Raw genomic sequence first — 12,268 nt, 5'->3', positions numbered from 1 at the left:
ACAAAGCAGCTGAGTGCTGACACAACGCACACTGGTCTTGTCCTAGGAGCTTTCTCACTCGAAATCGTCCTCAGAGTAGTCCTCTGGAGAGAAAAGCATCTCAGGTTAACGCTTGCTGCCCAGAGCTATGCTCCAGCATGCTCGGGACTGAAGTTCAGCCACAACCACATCGTGGTGCAGAAGGCAAAGGAGCTGGCAGAGAACTCAAACATTGATTCTTGTGTTCCCGTGGGCTTCTAGAGGAAAGGAAGTCATCTCACCTCTCAGGAACCGCTGTGCACCTTGCCAATGGCCACAGAAGATGCTTTCTAAAGGGAACTGTCATACAGTTTTTCAGGAATTTTTGCAGGCAACCTCAAATCAGCAATAATATTATGTTTAATATGTGGGGGAAATAGGGTGAATGTTTTATCTTCTTCCCCATTTGTACTTTAAACATTGTTTCTCAGACAACTGGATCCACCCGGCATACATCCTTACAACGCAGGTTGTGGCTCATTTACATGGCAGAAGCAAGAAGGGTGGGTAACAGGAGAGCAGCACAGCACAGCCAAATGAACACAAACCAGCTGAAGCAACTGCACCCTGATGCTTCTGCCAAAGCAGTGGTAACAACAGAGCTCAGAGGTAAAAGTGGGCAGAGTGCAGCCTGCCTTTGGTGTCTGGGTTGGGTTTGGGGATACAGCATTCTTCCCTACGCCCCATCTTGACTTTGTAATTTGTGACTTTGCTGAGGGAGGCTGCCTGCCTCGAATCCCCTCTGCGAGCTGCTCTGCTCCCCGCACACCTATTCCTGCTGCAGTCCTCTCTGGGTTTATATCAAGTTTAACATACTGCAGCCTTGAAGGCCAAAGCTTTGTGTCTGTTTGCAGCCACGACAAGATACCTCCTTCAGTCACATTTCCCAACACCCGTGCATCTTGAAGGCTGCAGTCCTGGTGGCAGTTTGGACTCCAGTGAGAATACAGGCACACCTGAGGCCCAACTGCGTGTTTCACAAGAGCTGCTACAGAGCCACTGTATGGCAAGGAGCCTACTGGGATTCCCATCACTACTGACTGCCCAGCGGGAGAATAACCTCGTTCTGAGAAAGCACAAAGGTGACAGAAAGAGAGAAAGAGGAAGAGAAAGAAATTTGATGAGAAATGGCAGTTCCTAAAAGAAACGACCACCACAGGAGCACTTTGAAAGCGACAAGATTATCTGCAGAAAGGTGCTGCTCTTTGTCAATGCTCTGTAATGCAAGCACAAGTTATTTCTTTCCTTCTGCTCAGCACAGGGTGAAGCAAGGGCAAAAGGCCTCCCTGGGAATATACACAAATAAATCAGAGCTAAAATCAAAGCAAGCACAATGATTTTGAGGCACATAAACTTTACAAGGCCAGTTCATGTGGATTTTTGTTTCATGACACTAGTGCTTTGTGCAGCTGGCAGGAACCCAGGATGGCTAGGAACTTCAGCACGAGTCAGGCAGCTACACCTCACGCTATCCCGGCAGCATGCAGGCATCCATAAACAGCCAAACAGATTTGCTCAACATTTATGGGGGTTTGTGGTCTAGATCTAGCCTCAGATGAGGTCTGCAACTCAATGCTGAAGAATCTAACCATGTTAACTTGTATAAAAGATACCTTATTTATTTGCCCAACAGCTACAAGAGCTGACACAGATCATCCGAGTCCTGAAGTCCTTCTGCCATAAGACCATCCTTCACCCTGTGCTACTGAGGCATAATACAAGACAGGCTGCATGTCTTCAGCTAACTTAGGGCTGCCACGAGTGTATCCAAGTAGAGGCTGCAGCTTATAAAGTGCCACAGAACAGGAGGGGGACTGGAGCTTTCTTCACTTGCTCCATTTAAATCTTCATGGTTACCAAACCAGGATTGCCAGAACTATTCCTTAGCTGGTCGATCTTTTCTTGCTCAGCATAATTGTGAGCAGAGCTCCTGGATCACGTCTAAAGTTTTCCACAGTAAGCACGCCCTTTCTGAAGTGCAGTGCCAGTTCTCTCTCCTAGCCCCATCTATCCACAACTGAAATACAGATTTTCTTTTTAAAGAGTCCTCAGATTGAAGAAAGACTCCATGAAATAAAAAAAAAAATAAAAATACAAGAGTAATCTCTCAGGATAAGTAAACAAGAATTCAGCTGGCTGTAAGGGTGGTGGATGCAGCAGTGAGCGCAGGAGTTGAGGCAGTCAGTGCAGGTTAGCAAGCAGGAACAGAGAGCAGGCAGGCAAGGAACGGGTGCAATCTCACACCAGCAAGAGAGGGTGAGGGCAGCACATCAGGCATGGACCAGAGAGAGCAGCTTTAAAATCCCAACGGCCTTGAGAAAGAGGGGAGATTTTGCATGTGTGGACAGTGGTGGGGCCTTTATAGTTCACTCAGCGAGGGAAAATAAAAACCACACCGTTCAGAAACATATTAATCAGGACCTTCTCAGGAGTGCTTTAACCTTTGCTTTCTCTCTCATGTAGTCATGAACTGTTTCCTTTTCTAGCACCGATGTGCACTGCCTCACATTAGCTGACATTTGTACTCCAGTAAGAGTGTTTGAAAGAGCTTGTGCATGGTGCACACATCTTACCAAGCAAGCAGGTGCCACCAGAAAAGCTGTGGTCCTCGCACAAACCCAAGTACGGCGACACCACCTGCTTCACCAGTTCTTCCAGCTGGAGGTAGCCCTCACTAGGGCCAGTGGGCTCATGGACACTCTGAAATTCAAACACAAAAAGCCAACTTTACCCTTACATGGCTTGGAGTAGGACTCACTGGGTCATTACAAAGCTGACAAACCAAGAGAACTGGGGCACAAAGAGGCATTCAGAGAAGCTGGTAGATGACGATGTGGAGATAAGAGTTGTGGGACTGTTCCTAGCTGGGGAGACAAGGTACCAAGGAAAATGCAAACACAACAGAGCAGAACCTGTCCCTCTCACAGAAATATCCTTATCCATTTCCAGGAAAGTCCAGGGCATTAACTATTCAAACTTAGCTCTCATTTCTATGTTTACCATTTCCAAATAAGAACACAGTTTACCCTTCATTACACCCTCTGACTTCCCCATTCTCCTTTCAAAGATTTGTTTCAGCTAGGTGAGGACAAGAATCGCTACTGGAGTCAGATGAAGCAAACGAGAGGCCCCCCACCTGCAGAATTAACAGCATCTGGACAATGGAAGCTGGGAGCTTTGTCTGGACCAGAGGAAGAATTTCTTCCAACTTCACTTTTAGCAGCACCAAGTCGCGGAAGCCAAGAAGAGCGATCTGACGAATAGTCAACTCCTGACCCTGAAAAACACAGGAGGCAAAAACCCAAGAGTTAGTAAAGGGCCATGGGAGCACCACACTGATAAATACATGCACACAGACAGAAAGGGCCTATCCTGCCCATTGCTGCTGTGGTGAAGCCCCCCAGCTGCTCGGTGTGAGGACTTTTGGCACTCTTTGGTAGCTTCCCACTCAGCCTCTGTCCCACATAAATTCTGAAAGGGGTAACACCTCATCTGAGGTGCCACGAGGTTTGGAGTGAAGCCAAAAAGGGACCTGTATTTCCCCAAAAGACTGGATATTCATGAAACCCAACTGACAGCAAATCTGGTCACAAACATCTGAAGACAGCTGCAGCTGGTGCATTTGACACTTGGAGCTGAGAAACTGCAAAAGATTTGGTAGCGGAAGATGTTGGTACAGAATATTCCTTGACCAAGCCTACCTCTGGTCTGTGTTGGATCCTCTTTCTGTTCAACATCTGCACTTTAGACCTTGCTGATAAGACAAAAATCCAGAATGCAGTCCACTGCAGATGTTAGGATTTAGGCTAGAACAAAGCTAATTTGATTGCTTGTACCAACAAAATTTAAAATAATAAAAAAAGAAAATGAACAGAAAATGGAAGCAACCAACTTAATTTCCACCACAAGATGTTCTGTAGCCTTTACCATCAACAACATGAGTGAGCAGGGCTAACAGATGAAGATGTTGTAGTTTTTCTTAGCACACTTAGACACTGTTGGACTCCATTGGGCATTCTGGTGTTTGTCTTTCCTTCTGTAAGGCTTCACATACGTATGACTTCCTCTCGCCCCACTTAACACAGAAATTTTCCTCCCAGCCCTGCCCAGCACTTTCCAGCCTGAAGAGTTTTCCTAGTTCCCTCCAGCCTGTTAATTTCTGCCCTGTGCTCCTTTTTGGAGCCATTTTATAGTCTCCATAACACAACCACCAAGGCAAATATTTAGCTGGAAGGAATTAACACCAGTTAATCATTAATTCATAATGGGTTTAATGTCATAATTAACAGCTTCATCAATATGTAAATATGACCTAAAGCAAGTGGTCTGGCAGGCAGCTTGGCCACAGTGAAAGCACTTTGCTGTTTAAACCATCGCTGCATGTTTGGAATCATCAAGGTGTAGAAAAGACTGGGTTCATATCTCTGAACTGCATTTCAGCAGCTGCACGCTTTATTTATATCACGCAGTTTAGTCCCATTAAGTTCATATCCCATTTCAGAATGCAAACACCTCTCTGTGCCAAACAAAACAAGACTTGCTATTCTTTTTCCACACCAGGTAGTTACATCAACAGCTGAAACTATATAAAAGTCAGTGACCTGTTTACACAGTTTCCCTCTGCACAGCAATTTAACCAACTTGGCTGCTTAAAGGTCATATTTCTGCAACAGCTCTGAGCCTCAGGTTTAAAGTTAGCTGAGATAGGAAGTTACTTCTAGTTACTACATTTGGTAACAGACTCACAAGTTTGGCTGACTTACTTTCATTCTGAATGGAGAGTTGCTGGGATCACAGAAGGCACAACAAAACGCTGACATTGGTGTTGGCATTTAAAACAGGGGAGTCACAGGTGATGGCGAACCAACAACGCAAAGGCCTCCTCAGCTACCAGAGTAGCTCATGGAGAACTGCAGCTTGGTGAAAGGGATTTGCTAGATGACCTCTTTTTACATTTGGTGATGCATCAGATAAATAGGCACATACGGTTTCTTAATTGTAGGAAAAGGCCAACCTTGTTATCAGGGCACTGCTCTGGAATAAGAGCAATCATGATTCGGTTTCTCGTGGCTCCAGCAGTTCCCTTTGTTGTAGCCTAAGGCAGCTTACTTTGAGTCAGGTCCTTAGACGTATTTATTTAGGGTGTTTAAGTCATTTGTGTAGGACTTAGATACTTGCAAAGCTTTAAATATGTGGTCTGTAACCTTTCAGTTCCTCATTTAGAAAATAACAATATGCCCTTAACATCACAGCTTCTATAAAATCGTTTGGACACGGATTTTGTGACGACTTTCTTACTGCATCTTTGTTAAGACTTCAAAGAATCCCATTATCCCATAGGCACGGCTTCATCACCACCACCACCAAGCTACTTCCAAAAGCTGCACCAACCGTGCAGTAGTTTTTGTTCAGGTTCTCATTAGAGACATTTAATAGCACCAGAGGAGGTTTTCTGGTAAGTGGAAGAATTATTAGCATCTGCAGACATCACACACAGTTAGCTCAGCTGTTTCTACAGTGCACGGATAGCTGCAGTGCAGACAAACCCCTACATAAATAGATTAGGTCACTCTATGACTGGGAGTTAGTTGCAAAAGGAGAAGAAAAAAAAAAGGAGGATGTTATAATTGTGCAGTCTGAGCTGCCAAGCACCTACCTTTAAGCATCTGCAGCAAGGAAAGAATAAAAATAAACACAGTAAAAAGGTTAGTGTCTGTCTTTACAGAAGTCTTTTGCTCTTTTAGGAAATGCCAGCTTTAATAAGATTAGAGAAAAAGGGCAACCTTTGAGCTTTACATGCTGCCTTTCAAACAATACAAGGGGAAAATAATATTATAAATAAATTTTTAAAAAGGCTCCAGAAAGCACGTCTCGTGGAACAGGCAAAAGTCAGGAGAAGGCAGCTAGCATTTCACAGAATGTCTACTCATGAAGTACGTTTTTGCTTCTCCTTTGATGGGACAGAAGATCAAAATAGACTGGGAAGGTACTCAGACTGCTTGTATGGAAACCCTCACCAAAACTACAGGAAAAACTGACACAGCTCAACAATTCCAATGGAATAATCAGCTGTAAAATATCCAACGTAAATGGGTCTTACATAAAGTTGTTCATTTGTCCTCTACCCAGAAGCTTACTTGCCCCTATATTAAGAGGCTTTTCCAAAGGCACAACTTGGATATAAGCCCTCCAAAAGTAGTTTGGACAAGTCAGACACATTGGTTTCTGTTCTAGTGTTCAGAGGAAGACATCTGAAGACAAGTTGTCAGCGTTGTCATGCAGAGCTCCAGAGATTTAACAATGGAAGAACTTACAACTGCAAATGGTCCAGAGCTTCAGTCCAGACAAAGTACAGCCCGATAATTTCGGTGTACAAGCTTAGCTAAGAACAGAGAGTGGATAGATAAATGGGAATAAACTCAGCTCAAAAGGCCTGGTCGATTTTAGCAGTCCTTCTCAGATAACTAATGTTGACTTGTGCAAACTCTGCTTCCTCCCAGATGTAGTTTAAAGGTTTTGAGACCTGTATAGCCACCAGCCAAACAGTACTGCTGAAACAGAAGTTTTGGTGCACTGTTAGGAGACATCGTAGTTACATTGCTTCACCTGAAGACTGAATTTTAATGGAGATTACCTGGACAGGGTAGAATATTGCCTGGAGTGTTGGAAGAGTCTCTGTAAAGTAGTGATCCCAAATTTCAGACAGGATCTCAATGCGATCCTCACCTACACAAACAGAGATTGGGAGAAAGAAAGAGCTTTAGCAATAAGGATACTAAAATCAGGTTGAATTTTCCCACTGCCCTCTGTGTCCCCAGGTAAGAGATACAAACCCACCCTTCATGTTCCCAGTTTCCTCCCGGAAAGGGGACATAACCCAGCCAAACGTTGCCTTAACTGACAGGGACACGAGGGTGTAACCACGGATTGCTCTGTCACTGCAGAGAGGACAGCTCCGAGCAAAACACGAGACCAGCTCCAACAGAAGTGGGAAGAATGACTTCAAGAGGAGGCTTCACCTCCCCAGCAAAGGACTGGGTAATCTTGCTATTCTAAATTACCAAATTAGCTAATTACTAAGCTAGCAGGGCTAGCAGTGCATAAAGCCAGCATTAGCTGTCCTGCAGCAACCGAGTCGGACCATTTATTAGAGCCAACCCCTCTCCAGCATCCCAGCAGCCTCAAGCACAGCCACAGAAGTCGTGAACTCCTGCAGGCTGTTCCCCCACTGCTCTGACAAGCCACAAAGCCACCGTGCTCCTCTCAGGGCTTCTCCTCTCAAACGTGGCAATTTGGAAGGCTCCCAAGTGAAATCCACTTGTGGTTACCCCTCCTGTGAATCCGCCTCCAACAAACATCCCCGAATGTAAGTGGATATTTAAGATGAAGGCAGACTACGTTATGCAACTCATGACTCCCATAATAAGAATACAACTGTGGTCAAAAGCCTATTATTAACAAAAAATGCTTTACTGAACATAATAGTTTGTATAGACATTTTAAATTATTCTCTTAGGCTTGCCTTACAGAGCTGTATGTTTCTCAGCATTTAAGCCCAAAAAAACCCTCTGAGCTTTTTAGGGGATTTTTCCAACCCCAAAGGCCAAAGTTTTGCAACGTTTTTTCAAGTTTTCAATAAAATCCCCAGAAATTTCAGGTGCAAATACAGACCCACGTTTAATAACATGGGTTTTCTGACAAAATCATTTTCCAGGACACCTTTCACAGAACCTCAGACGGGGCTCACAAGCAGTCAAGACTCAAGGAGCAGCAAGGGAAGCAGCTGCTCAAGGCAGCTCTGGAGCCTCAGCCTCAAGCTTACATGAGGAACTGGAGCACACACAAAACTGCAACTGGAGGGAGCCTTATCGCTGTGTGCTGAAGTGTTTTCCCCATCTGGAGACTTCCATGCTTGGCAATGGGTCATGTCGTGTACAACACAGCCGGAGGGCAGAGGCAGCAGGACCAGCTTCTGCAGATGTTTCCTTTCAAGCAGAGACCTCACTGACTGCAGGAGGGCTGAGAGGGAAGCATCTCTCAGATATGACACCAGCTTCACAACTGGAGCTCCAGGCACACAAGCAGCTATCCAACACCCCCGCAACAGCCAACCGTAAATGAAAAAGACAACAGGAAACAGATGAATTGAATTCTTAACTTTCTCCCTCTTCTGTCTCCTCCCCAAGACTGTAATGCTTTGGTATGTGGGGCTAGAAATTAAGTGGCATAGACTCCTTTTCCTTCTGAAGGGGAATGGTTTGTTCCTTCAAGAAATCCTAATCCTACAGGCACTGGAAGAGATTCTGACAGACTGGATCAAGAAAAATTGTATTAAAATAAGAGGATGAGATTTGAAAAACAGACACAGTGAAACACTGCCATGCCCTGCAGCAGGAACATGATTCCATCACTGAGTGCTGGGACGGGAGAAATTTTCCAGGAAGACAGCACAAGCTGAGAAGCGTGTGCGAGTTCTTGCTGCTGAGACCGCAAGGCCTGGAACAAGCCTACGGGTTGTGAAAGAAAGGTGACAAGAGACATCTCCTGCAGAGATGCCAGCTTGCACAGGTAAAGTGGCTCTGGTGTCATTTTAAACTGGGGACAAAAACGAGGCACAGGAAGGGGGTTTTGCTGTCTGCCTGGGAAATCTTACCCTGACTGATCTACCTGAGCAGCTGCAAACTACTCCTGGGCTGCTCTCAGCTTATTGCAGGCTGGAAGTCGATCTTCTTCATGCTAAAGCAGAAATCAGAACAATTTTATATGAATACACATAAAACAAAACCTATGATAAGCTGCATGGTGCCTTTTCTGAGGAGCTGGCAGCAGCAGAGCAGGCACCCATGTCCGTGAAAATGCACAATTCTGCTTTTCTTCCCTGCATTACAGAGCCTGTGCCAAGAAGCACACACCAAGCAGGAGGCTGGCAACCGCACAGCTCCATCAAGGTCTGGTCCCACAGCGTGCTGGCCAAACGGAGAGCTCCCTCGATGAAGAACAGTGTGGAGGAGCCCAGCGCCAACAATGACACCAGATTATAAGCGTCGATTGGCATTTAATGACCCAGATACAGCAGGTTGACGATCAGCAAGGGATCTTCCCTCCAGGCTACAAAACTGGGTCAAATCAGACGGCAGCCTGGTTTTGAATAAAGCCGTGCCCTGAGCAGCACTCTCTGCTTGAGGAAGGCATTCAGGGCATGACTAACTCCCCCCACAGCCACCCCCGGGAGTCGCTGCTCCAAGCTGGCCTTGGTCCACAGGCTCTGTGGTAGCAAATGTCTGTGCCCCAGTGGTTTGGGCAGAACTTCATCTGTGGTCAGCTTCTTTACTGAAAGACCTCGTTCCCATCCCAGTGCCTGTTTTTTCTTTACGTTTACACAAGGCCTGTTGGTTCAGCTCTCTAAAGCATAATGACACAGTGTTGCTGTAACCCAAATCATGCTTCCACGAGTGCAAAGAGCCAGACTGCAGAGCTGCAAATCACATTGGGGAATACCAGGCAGAAGGCTCTCAGCACAGTTTCGCAGCAGGATACGTGTCCAGCCTAGAACTGATCTGAGCTCAGGGTCAAATGCCACTCGGGACACACACTGCTGCTCTTGTGGTAAAGCCATGGCTGATGTGGCTTCAGCCACACGGGTATTCAAACAGCCCACCATCCATAAACAGCACAGACTGAGTGCAGCCTGGCCCCCAAGAGGTTGTGTGACCCTCTCAGACGGTACCGGACAGGGCTGCAGGCATTTCAGCCATGCAAGTCATCTCCTCTGGCCAAACATCAAAGCGCGACTCGAAAGGGCGCTCCAAGAGCCCACTCCAGAATGGGTTTCTTTCTGTACTTGCCTTCACACAGCTTAACCTTCTCCTCTATAAACAGCAAGCCTTTCGCAAGGAGCTGGTTCTGCCAAGAGAGAAGAGAGAGACACGCATTTGCCTTTTCCAAGATTTAAAATAAACATGGAAGAATATGTGTGGTTTTTTTCAGATGTTACCCTCTTTACATGCAGTTATCCAATGATTACTCATGCCACAGTTCTAGCTCCCAGCACCGCCACCAGACCTGGTCTCACTGTGAGCTTTGCACACTGTTTGCCAAAACGACCCTGTCCTGGGTCATGGGGAGAGAGTCAAGAAAATAAAATGGTTCTTAACCTAGAGTGCAGCCCCATTAGCTACACCTCAGCCATATGACAGAGGTGATCAAAAGGCCAAATGCTACCAAAAAGTCCCACTTCCTTCTTCGCTACCTCACTGCTTGCCCACACAGTAAGCCAATTCAGCTCCCACATCTTTCTGTCTTTCCCTACCTATTCCCTTTCTATGAGGCTTTTTTCTTTTTTCTTTTTTCCTATATTGAGCAGTTGAATCATCTCAGTGTGCCGTGTCAAGCTGCAGAAGAAAGAGGCAGGAACTACAGTCTTTCTAAATGGTCTTAACTATCACAGATCAGACAGAACAATATATTAATTAATTAATATCTGTAATTAATTAATTAATATCTGTAATTCTAAATATCTGATACGTATTCAGGTCTCCTTTCCCCAAATGTAAAATTGGTGCAAAAAAAAATGATACCCACCTTTTTGTTCTCCCAAAAGCATGAGGAAAATCAGTTATTCTGAAATGCTCTGAGAATCCTAGAGGAAGGAGCTGCAGAAGGGTAACATGCTATTACTGCATCCCCGAAGGTTCAGTCCCACCACAGAGATCATACTGATAGAAAATAAAGCCTTTGAAAGGACTCAATACCAGGGTAGCACACAATATTCAGAGGTCTCTTGCTTTCTCATGTTCATCCTCCGGCTTTTATTCTTACTGGCTAACCTGGTCAAAGTTGCACCTCTCAACCCATTTATCAGCACAGAAGCAAGGCACATCTGTTTTCAGTCCCCACGGGCATTGCCTTTACAATATTCTGCCACAGTACTGCGGCCTCCTGACAGCTGCCGTATCACAAACCTGCCCTTGTGCTGCTGCTCTGGGCATCAGAGCTGCTTCCCATTGTAACCATGCACCAGCCTGGTCATGATACACACAAGCAGGTCACAGCCCCAGCAAAGAGAGCAGCACGCCTCCGCATCCCCCCTACAACAAGAAACTACACTGAACTGGGATACTGCTGAAGGGGGAAAACAATAATTAAATAAAAAGAAACATTGCTCTGTGATATTCTCTGCTTGCACTTCACTTTCCAGAACAAGCAAAAAACTTTCCAGTTACAAGTCCTACTCATTAGCATCAGGTATCATTGAAATGTGTAGAAAAGGAAGGGCTCTTCTTTAAGTAATGTGTCTAATCGAAAGTCTTCTGCAAGTAGATTGAGGCTAATGGACTGAAGAGACACCCCCAAACATCCTACCAGTAAGGAAACATCTCGGGATGCACTGTACTGGTCGGGAATCCCCTTATTATTAGTGATTCCAGACTTCAGTCACGACACAGGGAGGACTGCCCACCCGTTGTACCAGTGGTGAACTCCGTGAGTAGCAGTGATGGTTAAATACCATACCGTGCATCCAAGAGGGAAGCAGTTAATGGTCATGCGTGGTTTAAGCTAATTTAGTCCTGCTAGCAGGAGCCCTCTCTTTTTTGGAATGTGAAACCAAAAATATTTAGAACATTTTAGACGTAGAATGTAGGTTCCTTTTAAATAAGTTACACAACAAAACCAGAGCACTTTAGGGTCATCACACAGGATGAAGCCGTATTTGAATTGCCCATCCAAGTCACAAGACTTTGACCTTCCCTATTGCTGGCACAAGTGCAAAAGCAATCCTATCCGTGCAGGGCAGTCAAACTACTAAAAATTTCCAGTCTCCCATCCACCAACCCCAGCGATTCCAGCACAGGAATCAGAGCTGACCTGAACAGTCCTGTTTGGCACGGGAACACGCTGAAATTGCCATTCTGCACACAGGCGACTACAGGGAGACAGGAGCCCGAAGGACTTTTGCATGCGACCTTCTGAACCTGCTCACGAATAGTGTACAAATGACTCTCATTAACCGTGGTTAAAACACAGCACCTGCCAACACGGCGCTCTGGTAACGCTACGGACAGCAGAGCAGCTGCTTGCAGGTCCCAGGCCACGCGTGGTTTCCAGCTAGGGAGGGCGGGCTCTGGTCTCTGCTGCCACGTCCACACAGAGGTGCCCACCTGCCCAGCAGAAACTTCTGAAAAGAAATAAATAAAAGCCCACTTGTCTGGACTTTCGGTATCCACAGATTGAAACTCTTTTTGTGTTTTGT

At 45.7% G+C, this 12,268-nt stretch overlaps 1 protein-coding gene across 3 annotated transcripts in view; it reads right to left on the bottom strand.

Moving 5' to 3' along the window:
• Positions 1–12,268, bottom strand: part of PRR5L (proline rich 5 like) — a 44,717-nt gene that overhangs the window by 5,352 nt on the left and 27,097 nt on the right. For all 3 annotated transcript variants that reach the window (XM_082761764.1, XM_082761762.1, XM_082761763.1), the window contains 4 exons: positions 9,864–9,921; positions 6,653–6,744; positions 3,155–3,295; positions 2,592–2,718 (listed from right to left, as the gene is read on the bottom strand). In XM_082761764.1, coding sequence (XP_082617890.1) covers positions 2,592–2,718; positions 3,155–3,295; positions 6,653–6,744; positions 9,864–9,921 — 418 coding nt within the window. The remainder of the gene's footprint in view (positions 1–2,591; positions 2,719–3,154; positions 3,296–6,652; positions 6,745–9,863; positions 9,922–12,268) is intronic.

This window comes from Aythya marila (genome assembly GCF_965140915.1).
Source record: "Aythya marila genome assembly, chromosome: 5".
Lineage (NCBI taxonomy): Eukaryota > Metazoa > Chordata > Aves > Anseriformes > Anatidae > Aythya > Aythya marila.
Note: the sequence above shows the minus strand (reverse complement) of the source record. Positions and strands in the feature narration are given on the sequence as shown.